The following is a 13,549-nucleotide window of genomic DNA, read 5'->3' as shown; positions in this document are numbered from 1 at the left end:
TCTGGGACTATAGTGCTTTCAATAGCTCTGCCTTTTTCCCCTTCCCACTCAATGGGTCCTTGGAGAGAGAAGGGAGACCAGAATACTTCACCTCTGCCAGACTTGAGCCACATGGTGAGGCACACGTGACCACTGGAGCCAGTACACATAGAACAGACACCTGAGGGACTGTGCATGGTGTTTTATTGGTGATGACAGAGAGATGGGGCAGGTTCTTAAGGAACATGCTCTGTAGGTCACATAATAGAGCCATAGGCAAGGGTAGCCAAGTAGCCAGGGTCTCTGGGGGCTGCCCACTGTGTCTGTCCTATGTCTCCCCATCTAACCCTAACTTAACAAGCAGCAGCTATGAGTCAGGGAATAAAGTCTGGAGCCCCTATCTTCCAGAAGGCATGAAGGGAACGAACAGAAATGACAGGATGCAAGGGCAAAAGAATGAGAAAGGCAAGGAGGCCCTGAAGCTGTTCTTCCCTCCCCAAACCCCTAGTCCAGGTTGGCTCCTATCTACCTTCTAACTTGACTTGCTCCAGGATCCCTTGTCCTAGCAGATGCTAAGCTTTCTGTTGGAGTGAGGAGAGCCCTTTCCTCTTAGGGTTTCAGCTGTGAGATCTTTCTCTGACCCAGCTTCACCTGCCTGCTTCTCCGATGTTGAATGTGGATGCCCCACCCCAGCTGATGGACATAAGTGCCACAATGTTGGGCTTTTGATTGTCTCATTTCAATGTGTGGCAGTGAGGTGAGTGAGGCCCTCAGACCCCAAAGCACAACTCTTGAGTTCCTGGGTTGTTAGGACTTCTGCCTGCTCAGGAACCTTGTTTCTTCCTTGTACCATGTTGCCCACACCCCCCACCCTCTTGCCACTGAGGGGGCAACCCTTCCCTGAGTCTGGTGGGAAAGCCCATGCTATAGGGATCTTGGCCTGAGGGCACTGCCCAGTGGGGCAGCTTCTTGTGCAGGAGGCAAGGAAGGTGCAGAACACACAGCTAGTACCTGGAATGAGAGCCTATGGGGTCACTGTGCCCAGGAGGTGAGGGGCACCCTGCTTCTTCCAGAGCCATTGGATCACAGGCAGCCCTGGAGCTGGGGCTAGACAAAGGGTGGTGGGAGCTGAGCCTAATGGCAACCTAATGCCAGTCTAACTCCAACCTGCCTGGAGTGGACATCCCAGCCAGCTGTTCCTGTGCCTGTCAGGGTAGGGCAACAGGAGGCTGTCAGTAGCTATCCTTGGGCCAAGGCCGGTTGCGCTGCCAGTTCCGGTCATTGTGGTTGTGCTCCGAGTCCTGGGCTAGGAGCCGGTCTTGGGGGTCATGCCCGTTAGCACTGGGCAGACCAGAGGTGTGTTGGCGGTGAGGCTGGTACAGATCCCGGTAGGCATCTGCATAGTCCTCTTCTAGATGTCGGGAGCTACGCTGTGACGATTCTGTCCAGGCCTGGCGGGAGCTCTCACTGGCCTCGTCTGAGGGCATCAAGCTATCTCGCTCCAGGGGTGAGTGCTCCTCACCTCGCTCCCCCAGCAGCTGCTGGTTCTGGGGGCCACACAACAGCTCTAAATGAGGCAGTACAGACCTGGCTTTTGCCTCCCTCCCACCTCTGGCAGGGTGGGGGATCTTCCCTCTCCACTCTGAATTCTCAGGTACAGGAAATAGCACAAGGAAGAAGTATGCTGGGCACTCTTCCAGGTCAGATAGAGAAAACCAGTTTTTGACTCCTACAAATTCAGGCTCTGCCTTTAAAACTGAGTGGAAGAAGGGTTTGGAAAGTTTCTCTTGACCCCTAGAAAGCCAGTATCTGATTACCCAGCTCATTCATTTACTCTCTCTCCCACCAGGACGTTCCTTGGCTTGTGTGCACTAGCTTGGCACAGCAGAGCTGAAGCAGAACTGAGAGCTCAACAATCCCTTGGCCTTTTGAACTACAGGCCAAAGCCAATCCTCTGGGTAGAGTGGAGGTTGTGCTTTGGCTATCAGCCTGCACACCTGCCCATTGGAAATAGTTACCTGAAGTCCAGGAATGGCACTGGGAGGACCCAAAAGTCCAGGGCCAGGAGGGGCTGGGTGGTGGGTGGCTCGCCAGTAAACTTCTAGATACTCAGCCAAGTGCTCACAGGCATCCTCCAGCTGGTTCTCATCCAAAATCACATCAAATGACTCCTGAGGAGGGAGGATGAAGAGAGAATATGGCTTCCTTTCGGTAGCAGCCCCCACCCATCTCTACCCCTCTTGTGCCCTGGAAGAGGGTGTAGAAGCAGCTGGCCTAGGCACTCACTGGTGGGCACTGAACCAGCTTATCATATGCCATCATCTGTACAGTCAAGTGCTTCATCTGTGACTTCCCCCGGGAGCGAATGAGCCTCTGGAGTACCTGAGGTAGGAGGGCAGAGCTAGGTCTGGAGTCTTTTGGGGCCCCAGGCAGAGCTGGCCCTGAAAAGAACTAGGCATGTCTCCCACTTGTGATACGGCATCAGTAGCAGGTGAGGATGACTCAGAGTGGTGTTAAGGGGTGGCAGGAAAAGGGAACTCAGGCGCTCCAGGCAGGGCCCAAGCTCTGTGGGCCTCCCCTATGACCCCTGATGACTTACCTTGGGTGAGGACACTTTGACAAAGACGATGATGGGGGCCAGTGAGGTCTTGGCCAGCTGTGCTGGGTGGTTGATGGTGTCAGCATCCAACACCACTAGCTGCAGGGATTTGGCCAGCTCGAATATGCGCTCGATTTCACTCTGTACTTCAGCTAAGGAGGGGGAGCAATGGTGCTCAACAGGAGCCCTACTGACTGCTTACTCCCAGGGTTTTGAGGGCGCCTACATGGTGGGCAGGAAGGACCTAGAGGCCTGGGCAGGCAGAGGGCTGGGGAATCAAAGAGGAGGGTGGGTTCTGGATAATCCTGGGGTAGGTGCAAGAGATGGACAAAAAAATAAGGAATTGGGGAAGAGAAAGGGAAGAAGGAAGGTTCTTTCTAGTGAGTGGGGACAGAAAAGCAGGACACGGACTCCTCACCGATGCTGGAGCGGGCAGAAGAGCGCTCAATGATGGTCCTCTTGCCAGGATTGTTGAGCACAGATCGCTTTGCCAGTGAGAGGTCTGCTGTCACGCGGGTGATGGAGATCCTGGGGTTGGAGTGGACAATCATACCCGGCTTCTAACCTAAGATCTCGGCCTTCCTTACCTACCTCTCTAATTTTCACTTTAGGGGAGACATGCTATGGGCATGTGGAAGGAGGCAATGATCTTTTCCCCAGTTCTCATGCCATGTCAGGCCAGGGAAGCTTACCTGCCATCAAACCTATGTTTGAGGAAGTCAAAGAGAGCCTTCTGCATCATGTCTGTGACCTGGGGGGAGGGTCACAGCACTGACAGAGAGCCCTCTTAGAAAGAGGCAGCATACCCATGAATGGACCCAGTGTCCACCACCTCCACAGATCCTGAGAGTAGAATACCCCTTCCCACTGCCCCTGGAGCCTTCCTGTGGCAGGCTTGGTCAGGGTGACTCTGGGGTTAGAGATCTCACCTCATAACCTTTCAGAGAGGGTCCCACCAGCACCACAGGCCGCATGGAGGGTACCACATCATATGGGGGAACATGTTCTGCCTGCAGAATGGCCAGGAGGTCAGACTCTGGGCAGGAGGTCATGCCCTAGAGCCCACCTTTATGCCTGACTGCTGTGGGGGGCAGAGTCAGTACTTCTGGGCTCCCTCCCCTTTGTTTTGCCCCTCCAACAATGAATGACTGCCCAGAAAAGTGTCCCCAGAGCCATGATTCCCCAGCCCAAGTCCCTTTCTTGACTCACCTGTTTTTGCTTCTGCTTGGCTTTTTGGAAAAGGAAATAAAAGATTAAAGTTGGTGAAGGGAAAAGGCCCTACAGGCATGGTATTCCCTTCCCTAAGGGAGATACTGTGCTTTCCTAGCTCTTCTTATCCCTCCACCAACCCCTTCCCACATAGCTAACTGGGGAGGGCTCCCATCCCCTGTCTCTTAGTTACTCATCTGCCCAAGGTGTGGGGGAGAGCTACCTAGAGATGGAGGAGGAGAGCGTCGGTTGCCAATGTCACTGAGGCTGGAAGGGTTCCCTGATCTCCTGAGGAGGAGGAAAAGGAGGGAGGGAGAGAGAGAAAGAGAAAGAGAGAGAGAGAGTGAATATATGAATGAATATGAATGTTTCTATGTAGGTTCTATACATTACTTAATAGTTGCACAAATTTACACCTACTTTTGTGAGAGAGCGGAGTATGTGCATTTGTGTGTGTGTGTGTGTGTGTGTGTGCGCAAACTTGTAGATTTGTGTGGTGTAAACATGTATCTGCATTTGGGCGGGGGGGGATGTGCATGCATGTGTGGTGACTGTTCTGTGGCTCAGGTGCACGTCTGGACTGTGTGCTCTCACCTGGCCTTCTGCTCCTGTTTGAGACGGATACTCTCCAGGCGCTGTGGGCTGGGGATAAAGGCGATGTCTCCGCCTTCTTTCACTAGCCTCCCGATCCACCAGTCATTGCTGTACTTCTGGGGGTGGAGTGGAGCAGGAAGGGGAAGTAAAAGGAACTGACCCAGGCCTCTGCCTGGCTTTTTAATGTGAAAGAGCCAGGGAGACCTTCCAAAAGCCGGTCTTAGTAATACACAAGAGGCCACTGGCCGGAGATGTCAGAGGGAAGGGCAGCCAAGATTGAGCCACAAGCCATGAGGTTTCAGAGTGTAGCATCACAGTGATCACAGGGGACCTCAGAGGCAGGTACTCTGACTGCTCCCAAATATAAATATGGAAACTGAGGAACAAACTAGATCTCAGAATGGTGGAGACCCTGGGGATCAGGTCTAGGGTCTGAGGGGTATACAGATCTATCTAAGGATAACAGTGGAAGAGTTGAGGACTACTTATTTACAGACAGAAAACTGAATTAAGAGGCATTGGGATTGGGGCAGGGCAGGAACAGAAAAATTAAGTGCTAGAGGCTTCTGGGGGTAGGGGGTAGATCACCTCTTTAATGTGCAGAAAATCTTTGGCTTCAAAGTTGACTCCAGAGCCCTGGACTGGGCACTCTTCATCCAATACACCACAGTAGCTGACATTGGTTCTCACAGCAAATGCCACAGGTTTGTGCTAGAAAATTTAACCATCAGTGCAATGAGAGGTGCCTTAGAGCACTGCCAGCTTCAGCACCCCATTGGGAAAGGTGGAGGCCCCAGTGGTGGAACTAGGTATCAGCCAGAATCTGACTGTCACATACTCTCTCTTCTACATTCAAGTACATCCTACCATGACCCTGGGGACCCAGGACCCAGTACAGGTTTCCACACAGCCTGGCCTCCTGCTCAGAAGGTATACCTTGGCCCTCTCGAGCTGCTGCTGAGCCTGACTCTCCACTTCACGCCGGGCACTTTCCCGGTCCTCCTCCAGGGAGACGTCTGAGTCCAGAGATGGACGGCTGGTATAGGAGTCGGCTGAACCCTGGGATGAGAGAGCAAGAGCTGTGACTCCTAATCTCAGGCATAAAGGATACCACAGAGGCACCCTCTTGACCCTACACTGGTGCCTAGGCTCCCTCGTATCCCTTGAGAAGGGACCCAGTTCATTTGAGGCTACAGGGAGGGTGGACCAATTCCTATGTGCAAGGATCAGGGCCCCTCCTGCCAAGCCTATTAATACTGCAGCCTTGAATAAAGCCTCCATTTCTCCTTCCTCCTTTTTCTCCCCTCTACCATGTCCTCTGAGGCACAGGGAAGGGAGATGTTCTGAAGAAGATATGTTGGAGATGATTCTGAACCCAGGAAACCAGCCCTCTTGTTCACACTAGCCTTCAAAGCAGCCTGAATATTATTGCTTTAAGATGCCTGGCAGGAGCACAGCCAGCCAGCAAGTTAATAGATGCTGATTAGCACATCACTGATCCCAAGTGTTGGGATACAGCCATCTGCCCCCTTAAGTCCCACCTTCTCTACTCCAAAAAGGCTTTGAAGGCTCCCAAGTTGTGTCCTTGCCCTTGCAGGATGAAAACTGAGCCCAAACACTCCCGGAAGTTGCCTTCCCTTTATTCTCCCCATCCCCCACTTTCTTTCCTCCCACACCTGCTGGGGCAACTGGCCAGGTGTGAGCAGCAAGTAAGACACAGAAGGCAACACAAAGCCATTTCCCTGGGCACAGGTGAGGCTGGGCCACACCTACCACTTGGCCTACATCTCTCTAGCCCTTTCCTGGGACCCAGGGGATATGAGGCCATGCTGGTGCCAAGTAACCCAACTGAGGTGTAGGACTCTGGAGAGATGGGGAGGAGGTCTTTGGTAATGTAAGCAAGGAGAGTCTGAGTCCTGTCCATAGGGTCTTTAGGCAATGAGGGTGTGTTTGAAGGGTTGCAGAGTTCATCTTCAAGGCCACAAGGGAGATGCCCAAGTGAGTAAGGGAAGCTAGGCCTTGAGACAGTGGCTGGAATTTAGGATGTCTGGGCTTCCCCTCAGTCCAGGGAAAAAAGAATCTTTTATTTTCTACCTCAGTTTTTCTTCCTTATTTGCAGATGCCTGAAAGGATACCTCCCTCAATTCTGAGATGCCAGTGGCAGACAGAAGGTAGGAGCTTAGGAAAGAGTTCACGTAGGTATGTGTAGAAGAGGGTTTTGAAATGTTCTCAGGCTGAAGACTATTCCCACAAACCCACTGGACATGACCACCCAGAAAGCAGCAGAGGTCAGACTCCCAGTGTAGAAGGCAAAATCACACATTTGCCGTCCACCACACCCTTGGCCCCAGCCCTGTCTTGTGCAAGAGGGCTGGCCAGCTTTGTGCGAGCCCAACTCTAGAGCCTAAGCTAAAGACATCTGTAACAGACCAAAGGCATGAAGCTAGCACAAGGGGCAAAATGCTTCATTTTACAGGAGTAGGGTACCTGCTGCTCCCCATCTCTCCTGAGGACAAACAAGGCTGGCCTGGCAGCAGGATAGAGAGTATGATCTCCAGAAAGAACCTCTGCAGGATGAAGGACCTTGTCTTACCAACACTCAGGTCTTACCAACAGTCTTAGGACGCAAGAGCTACCTCCATGGAACTTACACAGCTGGCTGAATGGATAGCAGCTAGCAGGCCAGGAGGCAGGAGGCAAGGCAGGATGGCCCCTTACTATGTATACATCAGATACCTCCTAGCTGAGAGAGGAGTCAAACCTTTACTCCCTGCTGTCCAGGCTATCAGTTTAACTTAGTCTTAATGCCCTATCTGGGGCATCTAGCTAGGTGACCTCTCAGCCTAGGAAAGGAAAGACAAGATCTCTCCCTAAATGTTTAACAAGTTGGGCTCGTAATGAAAACCCCTGTCCATGATTACCATGTCCTCAGGGCCCACCCAGCTCCATCCTGCTCTGGTATCACTTGGGGAGGTCAGGGATGCTCTGCCAAGCACATGCAGTGGTCTTACCTTCCCCACCCCCTGCTATGCCAAAACAACCAGAGGCTCAGTACTTGGGAACTGCCAGAGTTGGCACAGTGCCCTGGTGGTGCCCCCCTTGCCTGGTGAGTGTGTGGGCAGGCTGCAGCTCCTCTCTTGCCTGGCACGGGGGAAGAAGAGGAGGGAGATGAGCCGGTGGATTTATTTAGAGCCTGATCTCCCTCCTACTGCTTCAGAGGGGGCCTCAGGGAGAGCAAAGAGCCAGGCAAGAGGAAGGGAAGAGGGGGAGGGTGATTTGGGAATCAGAGAGGGACCAGGAGGGAGCATCAGGTCAGCAGACTGCCCTCAGTCACCAGCCATGTGTCAGTCTTTTCCTTGCAACAGCTCTTGCCTTCTCACCAGGGATGGGAAGAACCTCCTAGGGCTCTGCAGCCCGACAGAGAGGTTTGTTTTCAAGCTCACCTTGGCACCCAGGGCTATACCAGCTGTCCCTTCAACTGTCAGAAAGAGGTGTCCACCAGAGCCTTGAAAATCATCTGCTCTAGCTGAAATGTAATTAGCCACAGAGGGCCCATGGAAAATTAGGCCCAGAAGGAGCCCAGTCCCATTAAGGACTGACTGACAGCTGCCAGTTCTGAATCCCAACACTCATCTATCCTGGGCTTGGGGGGCTAGAAACAGGAGAAATCTTGACCCAGGCTATGTTCCCTGCAGATCTATCAGGCCCTTTCCAAGCCATCTATTGGTCCTTTCCTAAGAAGGCCTTCTTGTGGGATGTTTGAGAGAAGGTTGACAGCTCCAAGAGGCTGTGAAACTGCTCCCCACTCTTGTCCCATCTTTCCAGGCATTCTCCTGCCTTCTGAGCTCCCGGAATCACTGCTTAATGAGCTGATTTGTCTCAGTGGGTCAGGAGATAAAAGCAAAGAGGAGAATTAAATATTTATTGGTTGCCTGGTTTTCTGAGCAAAGAGCTTCCTCTCCATCCCCAGGCCCTCAGCTCCTCTGGCCTCACCTCTAGGCCTTCCATGCTGAGCAGTAGCTTAGAATGCTAGGTGCTCTGAGGAAGCCTCAGCAGGGGACTGGGGAATACATGGGGCCGGGTCAGCTGGCTCACTCATGTGCTGGGTGCTGGGGTTTCAGCCTGGTAGAAAATCTAGGCTAGAGAAAGGGTGAGGAGATAGGGCAGTGCCAGTGCTCAGAGAGGGAGGGCAGAGAGGAATAGTGCAGATCCTCGAGTTTATAAGTCCTCTGTCTGAAGAAACTGGTACCCCACTCTGATGTTCTCCCAGCTATCTCATTTGTCACTTACTTATGGCACAGATGTGGCGTGTGTCCCCATTCCCTGAAGTACCAGCTTCTCTCCTAACTGTTGTGTTCAGACCCCATAAACCCAGAATTTGGAACTCCAAATGTTGCTCATTCCTTCTGTAAAACCTAGGTGCCCATAGCCTCCAGCCCTTCCTCCCTCTGCACCTTCTGTCCTAGTCTTTGGGGCCACCTGCTCGAGCCATCCCCGCACTGCCTCTCCATGCACACACCTGATGCCCCTGTATCTAGGCCTGGGGCACTAGGGAACCTTTGGCATGAGAACTCATCTCCCCACTTTCCTAGAGCACCCCCTCCACGCGCCCTGCCCCACCGCCGAGGCGCTTTTCCAAGTCCTGACCTGGGGGAAGGGTTGAAGGGAGAGGAGGTGTCACCCAACCCCCCGACCCGCACCCTCCTGTGGGCACTCACCGCCTCCGAGTCCTCAAACCCGGGCACGTAGGAGTCGTCATACATGGGGGAGTCCGGCTGTGGGGAAGCGAGTGGCGCCGAGGGCGGGAGGGGCCCGGAGGCAGGGGCGAGGACAGCGGGCCGCGCCCGAGATGCCACCGAGCCCCGCAGCCCTGCGGGCGGCGGCGGCGGCGGCGAAAGAGAGAGCGCGAAGGAGGGAGCGAGCCGCGAAGACCAGCTGCCTGGAGCTCAAATCACCGCTCCCCCTCCCCACCCCCCCAGCCCAGCCGGTCCCACCCCGAGCGCGGCTGAGGAATCTGGCGGCGACTCCTACAACAATAGTGCCCGCCCACCTGACCCCCCTCCCGGGAAGGCGGGGGCGGGGGGGGGCGCCGCGGCCCGGGCCTGGGAGGGCGCGGGCGCGAGGCGGGGAAGGTGGGTTCCCGGCACCTCTGGGGCAGGGGCGGCGGGGACAGTGGGAGGAGAGGCTGCGAGCGGGGCGGATCCTGGCAGGGAGGAGGCGGGGCGAGGAGAGATGCGGAGACCGAAACGCTCGGCAACCCAGGAACTACTCCGCCGGGAAACAAAGGGCTGGCGCGGGGGAGGGGAGGGGGCGCGAGGCTGGGAGGAGACGCGACCTGAGCAGAGCAAGGAGAGGGTGCGGGTGACGAGAAGGCTGGAGAGAGAGAAAAGAGGGATCAGAAGAAGTAGGGAGACGGGAAAATGTGGGAACCTCAGGGAAACAGAAAAGGCAGGTGGGGGGGGGGAGGGGCGGCAGACGGCAAAGGGTCCCAGGTGAGCGAGCGGCGTATCTGGGTCAGGAGTCAAGGAGACTTCAAAAGCTAAACCCTACAATAGTACTGGGGAGGCTTGGGTTTGGCGACCCCAGGCCGATGCCATGAAAGCAAATCCTGCGCCAACAGGTGGCGGCCCCCTCAGTTCTGGGTTGCAGCAAAGGGCGATGTCGCCGGTGCCTTGAGAAGGGGGCAAGTTTCGTAGAGCTGGGTAGGCCTCCCCGCACCTGTTGCGCGAGTAGATTTCATCCCACTTGGGCCAGGATGGAGGTTCCCTTCCTCATTTCCCTGCCAAGGATTGTGCCAGACATTGCCAAAGCATCCGTGGGAACTGGGGCAGGAAGGGGCGGTTTTAGGTGAGCATAAAGGGAGAGGATGAAACTAGAGGGTGTTGGGGGGAGTTGTGGGTTGGACAGAAGGTGGGGGTCCTGGCATCGTGGGATTGGGAGGGGGAAAAGGCAAGTCTCCTGCTCTGCAAAAGGCCAGGGGTGGGGTGGGCGGTATCAGGTTCTTGTCACTGCACCACTGATTCCCCTTTAAAGGAGCACTGAGATTTGAAGAAAGACAGCAGCCCTTCTCTTGAAGAAATCTCCTCAAAGATTTATCCACTTGAGCACCCTCCTTTTTTTTTTTTTCATCTTCTGAGCAGAATTATTCCTTTGAATTTTGTCCACCTACCTGGGTGCCCAAAAGGACAATGTGAGACAGAAGAGGGTTACACTTAGAGCTTACACTTTTGTCTGAGCTTTTGCCCCTGAGTTCTGTCCTTTTCAGTCTCCAATTTCTCACATCCAGGAGGGTAAATTCTGGAATCTGCTCATCCCTTTACCTTCCTGGATTAGAGGAAAATCAGACAGCCACAATTTGAGAGGGTTTGATGAGTTCTGTGGCAGAAGGCAAGTGTGTGGGAGAGACGAAACCCACTCCAACCTATTGTTGTCACCTATGTCATGTCTTGGTGTTTCCTTGGCAAGAAAAAGAAGGGGCCTCATCTTAGGACTATCCCTACTCTGCCTCCTCCTGCTGGAGGTGGCAGACAACTTTGTCTATGGCTGAGGGCACCTGTCACAATTGGGTGAAGTAGTCAGCTTTCACAGTTCCCTTTCCTGAGTCCTGCACAGTTAGGGATTTTTACTGGATTCTTATGTACTGGAAGTTCCCAGTCACTGTCTTCTTACTTTTGTGCCCTCTCTGTTTCTTGCTATTCCTTGCATCTTCCTTTTCATTCTGTCTTTTCAGTTCTTTCTCTTTCCAGATGGTGGAGAGAAGTGAAAGAGTAATGTTCTTAAGATGCTCTTCTCCTGGGAGATAGTCTGATTCTCTCCCATCCCTGAATCTGCTGTCTTGGCCTCTCATTTTGGGACTCTCCACACCCACAGGGGATCCTGCCATTAGCAGCCCTCCTTCCTCACACAACTTGTTGTCTTCATCCCCACCTGGGACAATGGTGTCTAAGTCTGCTTCTGAGGCATGAATTGCCATGCCAACCACTCCCCAAGCTCCTCATACCTGAGACCATCCCCTGGGTCATGCAGATGCTTCAGAGCCTCCATCTCTCCTCCCTATACCTCTGGGTTGCTACCCCATGCCCCTTTCATTTCTCACCTCACCCACACCTGCCTACTCCAGTTCTCATGCCAACCTAGTCATGAAAGCAAGACAGAAGAGGAAAAGCCTAAGTAACCAGGTTTGGGAGTTGGAGCTCTTAGGAGCCTCCAGAATACATTTTAGCTTCTCTAAGTACACCAAGAATCTGGGCATCCAGTGGGGAAACTGAGGCAAGAGCTAGGACTTCTCCACTAAGTGGAGGCTCCTAGCATTCCAGCTGCTAGGCTGCCCCCAGGGAACTCACTGAGGAACACCAGGAGAGCTTGGCAAGAGCCCTCCTTCTAATCTAGTCCCTTTTTGACTCCCCAGGCAGTCCTACCCTCTTCTCCCAGTCTCAACACTTGGGAGCTGCCAGCTCCAACGACTCCTTCTCTTTTATCCAGAGGTTTCACCACCTCCTTTGATCCCCCCACATGCTGCAGTCTCCCCCAAATGCGGGTCCTTAGCTTGGAGAAGAATTCTCCTCCCACCCACTGACCCCCACCCCCACCCCCGACCCGCTTCCCCGCGGTTACCTCGTTCAGCAGAAAGGTTGCACTGGAGTCAGAAAAAGACATAGACCGGGCTAGCGGCCTCTCCCCCTCCCCCGGGCCAGGGGCTCCGAGGCGGGAGCAGGACCCGGCCGCTGCTCTGCACACTGCTCCCGCCTGCACGCCTGGCCTCGCCCCACGCCCGCTCAGCTCCTTCCCTCGTTCCTGGTTCCTCCCCTTTTCCTCCCTCCCTCTCCCTTCCTTTCTCGCCGCCTCCGTCAGTCTCTCTCGTTCTCCCGTCGCCTTCCAGTCCAGCCCCTTTCCACTTCCGTCTGTCCTCTGTCATCCCTGTTCTCGGTTCATCTGGGTGCCTCCCACTGTCCTTCCATCCCCATCTCTCACCCTCCCTCTTCGTCTTCCCTTCCCCCTTGGTACCTTCCTCAACCTAGTCACCAGAAAGGGTGACTTGAGCTCCTACCGCCGCAGGCAGAGGGCGGGAATACTTCAAAGGCCGCTTTGGCACCTGGGCTTTGGGCGGAGGGCTCTGCTCGGTCCTGGTCCCTGCTCGTCGCGCTCATCACACAGCCTCCCTAGCCCTAGGAAGAAAGGCGGCGCCGCGGTCCCTGCGGCGGCTGACACCCCAACTTCGGCGGAGGAAAGGACCGAAAAGGAAGGACACTCCTGTTCCGTTTACTTGCCCAAGCCTCAAGGCATTCCTTCTGGGTTCCAGGGAAGTCACGTCCATGTACCTTTCCCAGGCTCAGACCCTGTGGCTCCTGTAGGATCTATTTGAAGACAGTCCAGCTAGGATGCGCCCCGGTCCGGGGGAGTCTCTAGTGTCACCCCTGTCTCCCAGTTCTGGCGCCGCGGGTCTCAGCTCCGCTAAGGGGAAGTTCAAGGCGAAGCGGGGCGCCTTCTTTCCAACCAGCTGCAGCGCCCCCTGGGCTCGCCACCCCGGTGGCCGTACACGCCCTGCAGGTGGCGGCAACCGGCCGGGTCCAGTCTCTTGCCAGCAGGAGGCGCTACCCTGACTGGTGCAGTCCAGATTCAGACCCCACCGAAGCCAGGTAGAATCCCTCTTCCTCTCTCCAGAAAGTAGGCTCCCACTTCCATACCCCAGGAGGGGACCCCAGGCTCCACTCTGTCCCCATCCCCGTGGGCCTCTTTCGAGACACCCCGCCCCCGCTTCCCCATGGACCCTAAACCGCTCCTACCTCCATTCTGATGTCAAAGAGTGCCCGGCCAAGCTGGGCAGCATCTCAGCCAGGACTGGGCAGCAGGGAGCACAGAGTGGCGGGACTGCAGCTCGGGTCAGTACCCCCTCCCGCCCCCTCCCGCCCCCTCCCGCGGGCACGTCAAACAGGACAAGCCCAAGTTCTGGCGGGGAAAGGGGGGGAGCGGGAGGGGGGTGTAGTCCCAGTCGGCTCTCTCCTTGAACCCTTATGAGCGGACTGTCCTCTTATTGGTCCCTCCACATCCCCCAACACCCAGGCTGAATCTTGCCCCATACCTAAGACGGCGGCTGGGGACACGGAGGGGGCGACCAACCCTCTCAAGAAGACCGGCCAGAGACTGAATGACCCGGCTCTCCAAATTCAC

The 13,549-nt window shown here is 55.0% G+C and overlaps 1 protein-coding gene across 2 annotated transcripts; it reads right to left on the bottom strand.

Annotated features, from left to right (window-relative positions):
• Window positions 1-166: 166 nt before the first annotated feature.
• Cacnb3 (calcium voltage-gated channel auxiliary subunit beta 3) lies at window positions 167-12,140 on the bottom strand. Of its 2 annotated transcripts, none has more exons than XM_074083270.1 (13): window positions 11,996-12,140; window positions 5,318-5,440; window positions 4,970-5,092; window positions 4,382-4,497; window positions 4,011-4,075; window positions 3,788-3,807; window positions 3,508-3,588; window positions 3,271-3,329; window positions 2,997-3,106; window positions 2,579-2,730; window positions 2,266-2,361; window positions 1,998-2,150; window positions 167-1,526 (listed from the first exon to the last, which is right to left on the bottom strand). In XM_074083270.1, exons 1-13 carry the CDS (start codon window positions 12,035-12,037, stop codon window positions 1,212-1,214), a joined length of 1,455 nt encoding a protein of 484 aa, XP_073939371.1. In that variant the 5' UTR covers window positions 12,038-12,140; the 3' UTR covers window positions 167-1,211. The 2 variants fall into 2 exon arrangements, with proteins under 2 accessions (XP_073939371.1, XP_020033643.1); XM_020178054.2 differs by lacking the exon at window positions 11,996-12,140 and adding an exon at window positions 9,100-9,324.
• Window positions 12,141-13,549: the final 1,409 nt, after the last annotated feature.

Source organism: Castor canadensis, chromosome 8 (genome assembly GCF_047511655.1).
Source record: "Castor canadensis chromosome 8, mCasCan1.hap1v2, whole genome shotgun sequence".
Taxonomy (NCBI): Eukaryota; Metazoa; Chordata; class Mammalia; order Rodentia; family Castoridae; genus Castor; species Castor canadensis.
Note: the sequence above shows the minus strand (reverse complement) of the source record. Positions and strands in the feature narration are given on the sequence as shown.